The sequence below is a fragment of the Lissotriton vulgaris genome, chromosome 2_1 (assembly GCF_964263255.1).
Source record: "Lissotriton vulgaris chromosome 2_1, aLisVul1.2, whole genome shotgun sequence".
Taxonomy (NCBI): domain Eukaryota; kingdom Metazoa; phylum Chordata; class Amphibia; order Caudata; family Salamandridae; genus Lissotriton; species Lissotriton vulgaris.
In genome coordinates this window covers 849428478-849441740 of record NC_141687.1, presented here as the reverse complement: position 1 = coordinate 849441740, position 13263 = coordinate 849428478, and the positions used below count along the sequence as shown (strand labels likewise).

Genomic DNA, 13263 nt, shown 5'->3' with positions numbered 1-13263 from the left:
GGCCGGCCCAGCTACTTTGGCAGGGGTCGGGCCACTACTGAGTTATATAGTATCACTCATAGCAGTGTAGGGTGTTAGAGAACTTTGCATCACACACACATTACACAGAGACAATCAATGATACGTGTGTAAATCAGCATATATGAATGTTACATAAGCCAGAGGACTATGGATCTGTGTTAAACAGTATAGTTTAAGAATACTTGGTCTGGAGAAGCCCAAACTCGGTATTGAAAACGGAACACTATTATTGAAGGATCTCTTTAATAAGAATCGATTTCCACCCAAACAAACCCTTTTTGCAACATTACTCAATGCTCTAATCTATACTCTGCAGTGTGCGTGAAGTTCTTTGATGACAGCTAATAATTCACTGTTCTATATTTGGATTGTAACTTATACACTGCAAGTAACAAAAGGATGTCTCTTAGAAAAGCAGTAACCCACTGAAGTATTTACATTATATGCACTTTCAGATCTGCTTGGTATTTGTTCTTTGCAGTAGGCATATTAATCATCTGTGCTATTTTATAATCACAAACAAAACAGGTGCTGGACCGAATGTGGATCAATGTCACTCCACACCACTGGAGTCAAGCTAGCCGGGCTGATGAGAGGTGTTACCTCGAAACCGGTCCGGTCCTCGGATGCTTGATTCCGTTCTGGGAAGGACATGGCTTTTGTAGTTCGGACTGGACTGTTCCCATGGGGCACAGGGTCAGAGCTGATTTGCATATCGCCATTGTCTAACCCAGGGTGGTGTGGAGTGCAAAAAAACGATGGATTTGGGCTCAGATCTTTGGACTGGGGTGAGTGTGTGACATTGATCAACATTCGGTCCATCACCTGTTGTGTTTGCATATTCCGCCCTAAGTGCCTGGGGATGCCCAGACGTGGGTCCCAGGCACTCCACACCACTGGAGTCAAGCTAGCCGGGCTGATGAGAGGTGTTACCTCGAAACCGGTCCAGTCCTCAGATGCTTGATTCCGTTCTGGGAAGGACATGGCTTTTGTAGTTTGGACTGGACTGTTCCCATGGGGCACAGGGTCAGAGCTGATTTGCATATCGCCATTGTCTAACCCAGGGTGGTGTGGAGTGCAAAAAAATGATGGATTTGGGCCCAGATCTTTGGACTGGGGTGAGTGTGTGACATTGATCCACATTCGGTCCATCACCTGTTGTGTTTGCATATTCCGCCCTAAGTGCGCTGGGGATGCCCAGACGTGGGTCCCAGGCACTCCACACCACTGGAGTCAAGCTAGCCGGGCTGATGAGAGGTGTTACCTCGAAACCGGTCCGGTCCTCGGATGCTTGATTCCGTTCTGGGAAGGACATGGCTTTTGTAGTTCGGACTGGACTGTTCCCATGGGGCACAGGGTCAGAGCTGATTTGCATATCGCCATTGTCTAACCCAGGGTGGTGTGGAGTGCAAAAAAACGATGGATTTGGGTCCAGATCTTTGGACTGGGGTGAGTGTGTGACATTGATCCACATTCGGTCAATCACCTGTTGTGATTTTATAATCAGTCACAACCTGAACTAGACAAAACTCCAATCTCTCTCCAGTAAGAACATTAATCACCAGAGTTATTTTGACATTTTTATTGCTGCCTGGGAAATGCTGGAGGCTAGGAATGCGGCAGCAGGTGCGTTTAAAATTAAAATAAACTTGCAAACACGGTACCCACTGAAGTCGGCACTAGGTGCAGTGGCACTGCTGCACAGTCCTAGAGCCGGCCCTGATCAGTAGATAGATACCAAAATCCAATGGAATGCGTCCTGAAATATATGACAGGTAGGTCACACACAGTAAGACCAGGCCAAGACAAAGTCAATCACCTTGGCATTGATTGTCAGGCTTTACTAACACTTGTTTTGTCACAGTTTTTGCAAACCACTATTTTTGGAGCACCTGCTGGACAATCGTCAATCTTAAAAAAAACATTGGCTGAAAGTAATTTTATTGGGTCTCAAAAACTACATCACCATAGTAGTCCCTAGCACTGAAGGGAACTAATTAGTGTGTATGCAATTCTTGTGGAGGGGCAGAAAAAAGTCATTCACAGAGAAGTTAGCCAATAGCTCAAGTGGGCTGACCCATTACTACATGCTGTATGCAGTAATTGGCAGATGTAAAAAGTGAACAATACATTAATAGACTAATGGATGACGAGGGTTCGCCCAAAGCCCTGAGAAATAAATGTATTATACATATAATGCTATTAAAATCAAGAAGTCCAGGCTAACGCAAGACACTAAAGAAGGGTCAGAAATCAAGACGAAAATTAGAGGAGACGGAAATCTTCAGTCTAAAAAACAGACAGGTAAGAGAACAAGAGTGCGCAGAGGATTTATGAATCCATGTGCTACGAGGACATACAATGAAGGGGGCATGAAACATCCATCTTTGACTCCACCAAAAGACCAACACCAAAACAGGAATAAAGTGTCCAGACATGCGAGTGTTCTGAAGCTTTATTCGATCCCTTTCTCTTCAGTTGGGCATTCAGCGGGATCCAGTCCATGCTGTTTCATCTGGACTGCGATGTCAAAAAGGTAGTCATAGCATTCACACATGATTTTGGCTTTCTCCCAAGTGTCTCCCCAAACATAGACTCCATGCCGGCGGACTACGACAGCGCAAGGGTCGGGATGGTCGTTCATTGCTTGTACCATCCGAAACTTCAGATCTTTCTCTTCCGGTGTATTTTCAATAATTGGGACCACCAACATGTCATCATACCTGTAGTAGCCTCCGGTGGTCCCTTTCTTGATTCCCTTGATCATTTCCTGGTGAGTGATACAGAACTCCTTTCTTGAAAAGAGGAGAGTAGCCATGACTGCAAACTTGGAATGAGTGTGAATGACGGCTCCGGCCCCTCTCATGGTGTATGCATTCATGAAAAGTGGTGTGCATTGACATTTCCTTAGGTTCTTGTACTCCGGGGGACAGCAGAGGTCACGTTCTTCCATGTCACACACAAACAAGTCTTCGGGCTCCATCCTTTCCTTCTGAACTCCAGAGGGGGCGATGTAGATTTCACCCCCGAGTTTGATGCTGATTCCTCCTCCAGTCCCCGTTACCCAGCCCAGGTGGTAGAACTGCCTACAGAGCTCTGGAACCAGGTTTCTTGGGTGCGTCTTGTCCTTGGCGTTGTCAGTCTGGTTACAGTTGTTGGCGTTGTCAGTCTGGTTACAGTGCAGTAGGTATGGGTGAACTGTGAAGTGTCTCTGGCAATTTCCTTCCTCAGTACCTGCTTTGGGGGTAATTGGTTAAACTTACATGCACTTTAACTGCTTGAATCACTGTCTTTGCAGCTCTCAAGGATAGAAACTTTTGCCTCATACCAAAACAATGCAAACATAGGCCAGAATGCACTCACATATGTTATCCATCCACCTACATTAGAATCAGTCAAGTGCACCTATCTCTCATTTCTTTACACTTTAAATAGATGCATAAGAGCAGCAACATTACATGGCAAGAGCACAACTCTGATCATCATGCACAACATATACACAACCTCTGTAGGCAGTATGACAAACACAATCAATCCAAAGCGCTCTCACGGAGCAGCGAGCTTCAGCATCTCGTAAGGAGAATAAGGCTTGTTGAAATTCAATTAAAATGCAGTATAATAGACTTTAACCCTACAGCACTATAGGGGAATAATAATCGCAACTATTTCGGTTAACATTAACTATACGTGGCATGTATACGTTTCTATTGGTCAGGAATAGTGGGTTGTGGGGGCGTGTCTTGGCGCCCGTGGGTAATGGCGGCGCCTGAGTGAGCCTCTGCCACAGCTACGGGAGACTTGTTATTCAAAATCCCCGGTTTCCGTGTTGGAGACTACGGCTAGCCGTCGGAACTCCTCTACGACGCTCTGAGACCCCTGAGGCACTCTTGCATCCATCGGAGACGGCGGAAATCATTGCCCTGCATCTGAGGACGCTCTGCTGCTGCGGCCGCCATTTTACGCGACCTGACGCAGTGCGCTCTTCCCGTGCAGGCGAGCGCGTCTTCCCTGTTCTTCTCTGTTTGGCGGCTGCATGGATTTCGGATGACCTCCGCTGCTCACGAGATGTTTGGAGCCCCTTGAAGCATCTCAGAAGAGGCGCCTTTCAAGTGAGTGTACCGCCTTTGTTCCCAGCGCGGCCGCCATTTTGTACACTTCGGCGCGCTGTGCTCTTCATGCCGGTAGGTTCCTGCACTTCCCCCGCGGCTTTTGGCTTCAACTGGGTCCTTATACCGCCTTACGCTGTGCTGCATCCTGTTGGATGTAACTATTTCCTGCCATTGTTTTAAAGCAATGTAGAGGCGGCAAATTGCTTGTCGCCTACCTATTGATTTGTGCATTTGCATAACAGTCGCTTTAAGCATTCCAGAAATTCTTCCTCATACCTGGCGCATACCCTTGGGCACCCCTCAACTGGATGGCAATTTTGTATACCTGTTTACCGTTTGCTTGCAGGATCAGACTCTTTGGTGATCCTCTCTGCCCCTGCTGGTTCTTTACACGCTGCTGCGCCTTTACTTGGATATTTTTTATGCAATGCCTTCGTCCTGGAAGCCCTGCCTGTGTGTTTCTGCTTCAGCTGGTTCAGAAGTGTTCCTTATGTGACCTGTGACACATCTGCGAGTTCTCCCTATATGCACCTTTGACCTGGCTGCTTCCTCATTTCATCAGTCGTGCCTGCTATCCTTCATACTTATTCCCTTCGTTCATGCAACTCATGGTTAGCATCTAGCACTGGACATTCCTTCAAGTGACTTTTTTCTTTGTCACCAATAGTGCCTCCCTTTTCCCTTCAGAGACCTCTTCCGCTATCCCTGCATTCCCTGGTGGCTTTATCCGTCTCCTCAAGCTGCAACAGCACGTTCTGTATACGTTTTTTTCCAGCTGCTTTTTATGGGACGACTCAAATCTACGTCGCGCCTACCTTCTAAATCGCCTACAAAGGTGGCCTTTGTGAAAAATTCTAAAGTCTTTTCCGCTCTTTCTCAATTAGAAGACTCTATTGCCTCATCTGGCTCGGAAGCAGCCATGGATTCTTCTCAGCCAGCATCAGGGAAAAACACTGTTAAACGACCAAAAAAGGATCCCCCTTCGCCACCCAAGCAATCAACACCCGTCTCTATGGAACTTTTGCTGGAAGAGATAAGATAATTTCGCCCTTTTCTTGAGGAAATCGGGACACTGCGCCCTTTCATGGAGAAAACCAATGCCAAGCTTCAAGTTCTTACAGACAATTGGTCACAAATCGAGACAAGGGTTTCCTCAGTTGAACAATCCGTTGCATCTTTTCAGGAAACTCACACCACAGTTTCACATTTAACCTCGCAGGTGGGCGCTCTTCAGAAGCAAGTGGAGGAGTTAGAAAACAGAGGCAGGCAGAATAACCTTCACATTTATGGCTTGGTGAAAGGTCTTGAAGGCTCGGACCCGCTTGCTTTCTTAAAATCTTTCCTCCCCAAGTTGCTTCACTTACCAGAAGGCACGTCTCTCAACATTCAGCGTGCTCATCGTCTTGGCCGTCTACCAGCGTCTATGTCCGTGTCACAACAACCAAGAGGCGTCATTCTCTACTTCCTGGAGTACACTGATCTCTTGAAAGTTCTAGCAGCTGCTAAGGCTCTCCCCAAATTAGCATGGTCTGGCTCTCCTTTGTTCTTCGCTCAGGACTATGCCAAAGCAACTGCGAATCGTAGGAAGGCCTTCCTTGGTATGAGAGAGGCCCTTCATTCCATGGGTGATCGTTATGGCCTGTATCATTCTTGTCTGTTTAAAGTCACCTACAACAACAAAACTACTGCCTACGAAGACCCAGTGCGACTGCAGAGTTTCATTAATGCACACCAGACCACCGACATGGATGCCTCTGGACCTTCCTCCTCTTGTCCTGGCTGAACTGTAGTTTTGCTTGTCTTTGTATTGCTCTTGTTTTTTCGCTATAGTTTCTCTACTCTGCCGTTTTTCTCTTGCTTGACTGCTTCCTCCCTTGTGTTGCATTGTTGTGGTTTGTTTCATGGTCCCTTTATTGACCGATGTTCGTAATTCATTCTCGTTTTTCCCTTCTTTGTCTCCGCAGGAACCCTTCCTTGTCTGATGAGGTCTTCCCAGTTCCCCGCCTAGCGGATCTTGGTTGTGTTGACTTACCTACATGGCCCCTTCCCCCCTCGACTTCTTCTTATGTAGGTATGTTTCCTTCTTGTTTTCTGTTCCTTTTTTGTTTTTCGTTTTTGTCTTCTTCCCTTCCCCCCGTGTTCCAGTTTCCTCATTTGTATAATGATGATGATCTTCTTTTTTCAGGTTGTATTTCTTTTCATGTCTTCTTTCTCCTCCATTTGACCTCCTTACAACTAATTTTACTCTCCACTTTCTCCTCTTTCCTTGCATTCTCTTCCATTCACACTGATCTCCTCTTTCTTTTCCTATGCCCGATCTCTATTATACATTTATCTTCTCTTTCTTATATTTTTCCTCTTTGTCCTTCCTTATTCATGACTTTTTATTTCAGTTGTGCTTATGATATATTTTATGCAACACTGTTATTAATATATGTCATTGAACGTAGTTTCATGGAATGTTAAGGGTATTAACTCTCCGATTAAGCGCCAACGCATTTTGTCACATCTTGCCAAATTGAATGTCAATATTGCATTTCTCCAAGAAATTCACCTTTCCAAAGCAGAATCAGCAAAGCTTAAGAGAGGTTGGGTGGGTGACGTTTTTTATTCACAAGGTGATGGTAAACGTAATGGTGTAGCAATTGTATGTCGTAGATCTCTCCCTCTCACAATTGTCTCCCAAAATTCAGATGCTAATGGCAGATGGACACACGTCAGACTATCGCTTAGAGGTGTTCCAATCTCCCTCCTTAATGTATATGCTCCCACTAATGGTGAACCTCTTTTTTGGGCTGAGTTTTCTAAATGTATCACCCTATTTATGGATGACCATTTTATCTTAGCTGGAGATTGCAATCATCCTCTAGATCCTTTTATTGATAGGAATTCCGGCGCCACTTATGTCCCCAATAAATCACACAAGCTCTTCATTCAAGCCATTTCCCAACATAAGCTCATCGATTCCTGGCGGCTGTGCAACCCATCTTCTCTGGATCCCAGTCGCGAATTTACTATATTTTTGTATCCCATACTCTAGCTCAAACACTTACCGCTGCTGAAATTGGTTCAATTTTACTCTCGGACCATGCCCCTGTCGTCATCGTTGTGGATGTTCTTCCTAAGACTGATGGGCCCAAAAGAGGGCGTTTCAACTACACCCTCCTCCTAGATCCTAAATGTACTTCTTCCTTCACTGCTTTTTTTGATGAATATTTCATGTTCAATGATACCCCTTCCCTTCCTAAACACACCATTTGGGATGCTTTCAAGACAGAAGCTCGCAACTTTATTATTGGATATGTTGCAAAGAAACGCAGGTCTGCTCGCCTATGCACTAAAAAGATCCTTGGTGACATTAAGAGATTGGAACATGTCTACTTCACCTCCCATTCAAACGATAGTCTGACGGCCCTTGTCGCTGCCAAGATAAAATTCAATGAGAAGTCCACAAAAGATGCCTCCTTGTATTTGCTAAAATCCAGTGCCAAGTTTTATGGTGGGAAAAACAAGGCTGGGAAAATTCTTGCCAATTACCTGAAGGTCAAGCACAACCGACTGAACATTGAATCTATTTATGACACCAATTCTACCTTACAGTATAAGGATGCCGATATTCTTACTGAAATCTCCAGTTTCTACAAAACCTTATACACCTCTGAAACCCAACCCTCACCCCATTCTCTACAACATTTGTTCTCCAATATCCAGAAGCCTGCACACTTTCCTCTTGACCTTTCCTCTTTGGAGAATAACATTTCACAGACGGAATTGACTACGGCACTGCAACGCCTCAAACTTAATAAAGCCCCTGGACCAGATGGTTTTACCGTTGAATTTTATCTCCATTTTTCTAAATTGTTAGTTCCAAAGTTACATTCTCTCCTCACCACCTTCGTTGATTTAGGCAATCCCTCAGGCACCTTCTCTGATGCACATATTTGTTTAATACCTAAAGAGGGAAAGGATGTGAAGCATTGCAAAAATTACAGACCCATTTCCCTTGTCAATATTGACTACAAACTTTTTGCTAAAGCATTGGCGATACGATTGGATCATTTACTTCCAGATCTCTTAGGCGAAGAGCAGTCGGGTTTTGTCAAGGGCCGATACATTACTGACAATACCAGACTGTTATTTAACATATTGTCAAAATCATCCCACCTTCAAACTCCCCTTGCAGCGATTGCCTTAGATGCAGAGAAGGCGTTTGATAGGGTCGAATGGCCTTACCTTTTTCAGACTCTTGGATGGTTTGGCTTTGGCCCTAAATTCATTTCCCTAGTCTCGCTGTTATACTCTCGCCCACGAGCCGCGGTCTTTGCGAATGGTCAGATCTCCTCTTATTTTGACCTTGGTAGAGGTATACGCCAAGGATGTCCCCTTTCACCTTTCCTTTTCAATCTTGCTTTAGAGCCATTTCTGTCCAAGCTTCACCAAAATCCCAACAATCATGGCTTTCAAACTGCGGACTCCTCTATTACGCTTGCTGCCTATGCGGATGATATTTTGCTCTTCATCTCTAATCCTACAGATTCCCTCCCCGCTTTCCTAGAAGAAGTGAGAAATTATTCCTTAATTTCTGGCTATAAGCTCAACAATGACAAGTGTGAGATTTTGCCCCTGACGAAGTTCACCTTTAAGCCTAACTTTAGTACTTCCAATTTCACCTGGAGTCCCTCTCATATTAAATATTTAGGCTTACACATCACTCCCTCCATCTCAGATACCATTTCCCTTTGTATGACCAAGTGCTCTCAGAAACTCTCCAACCTTACTGCTCGTTGGCATCCTTTATATCTATCTTGGTGGGGTCGCCTTGACACCATTAAGATGATGTTATCTCCTATAATCCTCTATACCATTTCTAATATCCCTGTTGCTATCACAGCTAAATTCTTTAAGAAAATTAATTCGATCTTATCCTCTTTCCTGTGGCATAATAAGAAACTTAGAATGTCCCTTGCCAGACTCATTCGCCCTGTCTCTGAAGGCGGAGTAAATTTTCCGGACTTTCCTGGTTTTCAAAAGGCCTTTTTGTTACGCCAAGCTTCCTTTTGGCTCCAAGATCCAATTTCCCCCTGCCCTCTTTGGACTAAAGTTGAACGCCTTTTCCTTCCTCCATTTTCTTTCACCGAATATATTTCTTTCTCTCGCAAACCCTCCTCGATTCCTACTCCCATCCATAAATTTACTGTCAAGCTTCTCTTAGCTTCTAGCCCACCTCCCCCTACGCTATTGCTGCTTTTCTCTCGTCTACCATTTGGCATAACAAATATCTTTTAATTCATAATAGCCCCTTTTACTGGAAATCCTGGCGAGCTAGAGGATTGCTCTGGATCTCACAGTTGTTCTCACATTCTACCTTTCTACCTTTTCACACTCTTTGTTCCTCCTTTGATTTACCCTCATCCTTTCCCCCCAAATACCTTCTACTTAAAACAGCGGTTATGGAAGTCTACACACGACTCATGCAGGCATCACTCTCTTCTACTCCTCCTGACCCTCAATCTCAACTTCATTCTCTCCTGCATAACACTCCTAAAGCTTCTATTATTTACAAGCATATTCTTGCTCATACCTCTACTAGACCAAAGTCTAAGGTGGAGGAGCAATGGGAACAGGACCTTGCTGTGTCATGGCCAATATCCCTATGGGACAGGATATGGACAAAGGTTCGCAAAACATCTAGGGCAGCGTCCTTGACGCAATCCTTATTCTTTATTTACAACAGGTTACTCCTTACTCCTTTTACCCTTAACAGAAGATTCTCTACTGTTTCTGATGCTTGCTGGTCCTGCTCTGCACCTCACGCTACTCTGTTTCATATGCTCTTTCTCTGTAAACATGTACATGATTTTTGGTTGCAGGGTTGGGCTCAAATTAATGTAATTTTCCATACATGTATTCCCTTATCTCACACCCATATTTTTCTAGGAAGCCTTTCTCCCTGTTGGGAAGGTACCATGCTACATGTTCGCATTGTTGATTTGCTTTTGGCTGTTGCGTTTCAGCAGATTACTGTCAATTGGAAAACTTTCTCTGACATTTCTTTTAAAGCATGGTGGTATAATGTTTGCCATAATCATAGGCTTGATACTGTGTTTGCTTTTCCTGCCCAATTGGCAACCAAGCGTGCAGACTTATGGTTTCCTGTTACAATGTATTTGGATAACTGTGTGACTCGTTCTTTTTGCCCACGACCTGCTCAGCAGGAGGTTTCCAAACCCCCCTGATACCCTTTTCACTCCTGTACTTTCTCTGCATTATTATCTGCTTTGTCCTCATTTGCACCTGTTTCTGATGTATATCTATTGTACCCCTTATTTTTATTCTTATTGTCCATGATACATATTTTGTTATTTGATTTCTTGTAAGCACATCCTTATTATTTTTCTTCCCCCCCCCCCTCTTTTTCTTTCCCACAATCCCTTTGCCTTATTGTGTATTGATACCTCATTTTATGATTAATAAAGCTTTTCTTGAACTTAAAAAAAAGAATAGTGGGTTGTGGCTCTTGTCCCGTGAGAGTTATCTTTGGTGTCTGTAGCCTGATCTCTGGGTAGACTGAAATAGCTAGGCTATGTGAATGTTGTATGTAAAATGTATGTGTTACTTGAAGCATCAATTCTGCTGTCTAAAGCAAGAACCTCAATGATCAGTTTCTCATATTGCAAGCAGATGCATAAATTGCTGGAATTTGTGTCTACGTAAAGGCAGTACTGCGTAACATGAGCACTTCCTTTGTATAGGTACTGCATCACTGCGTCTTACCTTTTCAACCTAGTGTAGTTTGGTAGCAAAATACTTGTGAACCCATACTCTGCTGTGAAATTAAACAAAGGCCTGTCAAATGCAGCATAACAGGTTGCTAATACAAAAGCATTACACAAAGAGAACAGACTTTGTGCACATATTCCGGATAAAAAATAAATATGTATGCTATACTTTTTACGGAAATTACTATAGATGTTTAGGACCACTATTATTGAGAATGTTGGCATTCTTTGAGAAAGTAGTCTGAAGAAATTAATAACAAAAATATGCATTTTCTAAAGCTCATTACCTATCCTGTATGTGCTGTGGGTCTTAGAAAATAACTGAAATCTGGTTGTTCAAATGTATGTTATTACGAGGTACAGTTACTGATTATTTCTTAGTGACGTTCTCACAGGACAAAGCACAAGATTGGTGGCTTTCTTCATGGATGTAGCTCAATCATGGAATGCATAAGTACCCCAAGCCCCACGCTCTTCAACATCTACATGGCCGCCATCGACAGACAGCACGGACTCAGTACAGTATCCTACACCGACGATACTCGGCTCATCCTCTCCCTCACCAAGGACCCCTTCATCACCAGACTCAACTTCCAGGAAGGAATGAAAGATGTTGCATCCTGGATGAGCAGCAGCTGTCTGAAACTCAACTTGGAGAAGACAGAGGTCCTCGTCCTGGGACCCTCCACCTCTGCATGGGTCAACTCCTGGTGGTCCACTGCCCTCGGCAGCCCTACCCCACCCCTACGAACCATGCCCGAAACCTCAGCATTGTACTCGACTCCTCCCTCTCTATGACAAGACAAGACAACGCTGTTACCTCCACCTGCTTCAACACCCTTAGCATCCTTCGAAAGACCTTCAAAGGGATCCCCCCGAATCAAGGAAGACGGTCACCCACGCACTCATAACCAGCAGACTGGACTACTGAAACGCCGTCTACACTGGGATCAACAAGTCTCTGCTCTGCAAACTCCAGACCACACAGAACACCGCAGCCACCTTGTTCAACATCTATATGGAGCCCCTGGCTCGAGTCGTAGAGAACTTTGGGGTGGGCATTGTTAGCTACACTGACGACACCCAGCTCATGTTTAAGCTCACTCCAGATAGCGAGAAATTTGCCACCAATTTCTCTGGCTGCATGGCTGCTGTCACCACTTGGATGGATAACAACTGCCTCCGTTTAAATGGAGATAAAACGGAGGTGTTGGTGGTAGGGAACAAAACTTCAATATGGTCCCAGGCTTGGTAGCCTACAACTCTGGGCGATTTCCCCCGCCCTGTAGAAAAAGTCAAAAATCTAGGGATTATGATTGACTCAGATCTTTCGGGAAAATAATAGGTAAATGCATGGGCACGCTAAAAATCCTGCGAAAAATCATCGATCTCATCCCTACTGAAGCATGAAAAACTATTGTACATGCGCTCATAACACCCCACTTGGACTACGGAAACGTTCTCCTATTAGGTCTGAACCAAAAGCAGTTGCACCAGCTTCAATGCATTCAAAATGCTGCCGCCCGCATGGTACTGGGTCTTCCCAGAAGAACATCTTCCAAAGCGGCCTTGTCAAAACTGCACTGGCTCCCTGTTAGGGAAAGAATTAGATTTAAAAGCCTTTGCTATGCCCATAAGATTGCTCGCAACAAAGGACCTACCTATCTAAGAAACCTTCTCACTATCCATCGTCCGACCAGAGACCTTAGATCCTCGGGAATGTCACAATTCAAACTTCCCCGTATCCACAGAGCGAAAATGGGTGGTCGCTCCTTTCGCTACCTTGGAGTAAAACACTGGAATGCCCTCCCTGTTCATTTGAGAATGGAACCTTCAGAAACTCTTTTTAGAGCCAAACTAAAAACTCACCTCTTCCCCCAATAATACTTTTCTGCTCCTTTTCCATCCGTTTTTCCGCTGTGAGTTTGTTGGCAGTCAGCGCGGGGATACACAGTTGTGCAGCCATGCGCTTTATAAATGTTCTATTATTATTATTATTATAGCCAGACTCATCCTCAGAATCCCTCGACACAAACACACCACCCAGCACCTATGTGACCTCCACTGGCTCCCAGTCGAGAAAAGAGTAATTTTCAAGACACTCACCCACGTCTACAAATGCCTCCACAACACCGGACCCCAATACCTCAATGATAGAATCTACTTCCACGTACCCAAGAGGTAAACTCTGATCCGCCAACCTCGTCCTAGCCGAACCCTCACGTATCCGCAGAGCAAAACTGGTGGAAGTACCTTATTCCACATCGCGGCCTCGACCTGGATAAGCTGCCGATCAATATCAGATGTGCCCCCACCCTGTACATCTTCAGGATGACCCTCAAGACCGACTCTTC

The 13263-nt window shown here is 44.7% G+C and overlaps 1 protein-coding gene across 1 annotated transcript; it reads right to left on the bottom strand.

Annotated features, from left to right (window-relative positions):
- Positions 1-2355: 2355 nt before the first annotated feature.
- APIP (APAF1 interacting protein) lies at positions 2356-3977 on the bottom strand. Its single transcript, XM_086954176.1, has 2 exons — positions 3941-3977; positions 2356-3255 (listed from the first exon to the last, which is right to left on the bottom strand). The coding sequence occupies exons 1-2, from the start codon at positions 3975-3977 to the stop codon at positions 2477-2479; spliced, it is 816 nt and encodes a 271-aa protein (XP_086810302.1). The 3' UTR covers positions 2356-2476.
- Positions 3978-13263: the final 9286 nt, after the last annotated feature.

What these genes read in the sequence shown, in the direction of transcription:
- APIP (XM_086954176.1), bottom strand. Translation starts at nt 3,977, where the DNA reads ATGGCGGCCGCAGCAGCAGAGCGTCCTCAGATGCAGG. An exon ending in AGAGCGTCCTCAGATGCAGG is followed by an intron (nt 3,256 to 3,940) that starts GCAATGATTTCC and finishes CCCCCAAAGCAG; the next exon opens with GTACTGAGGAAGGAAATTGC.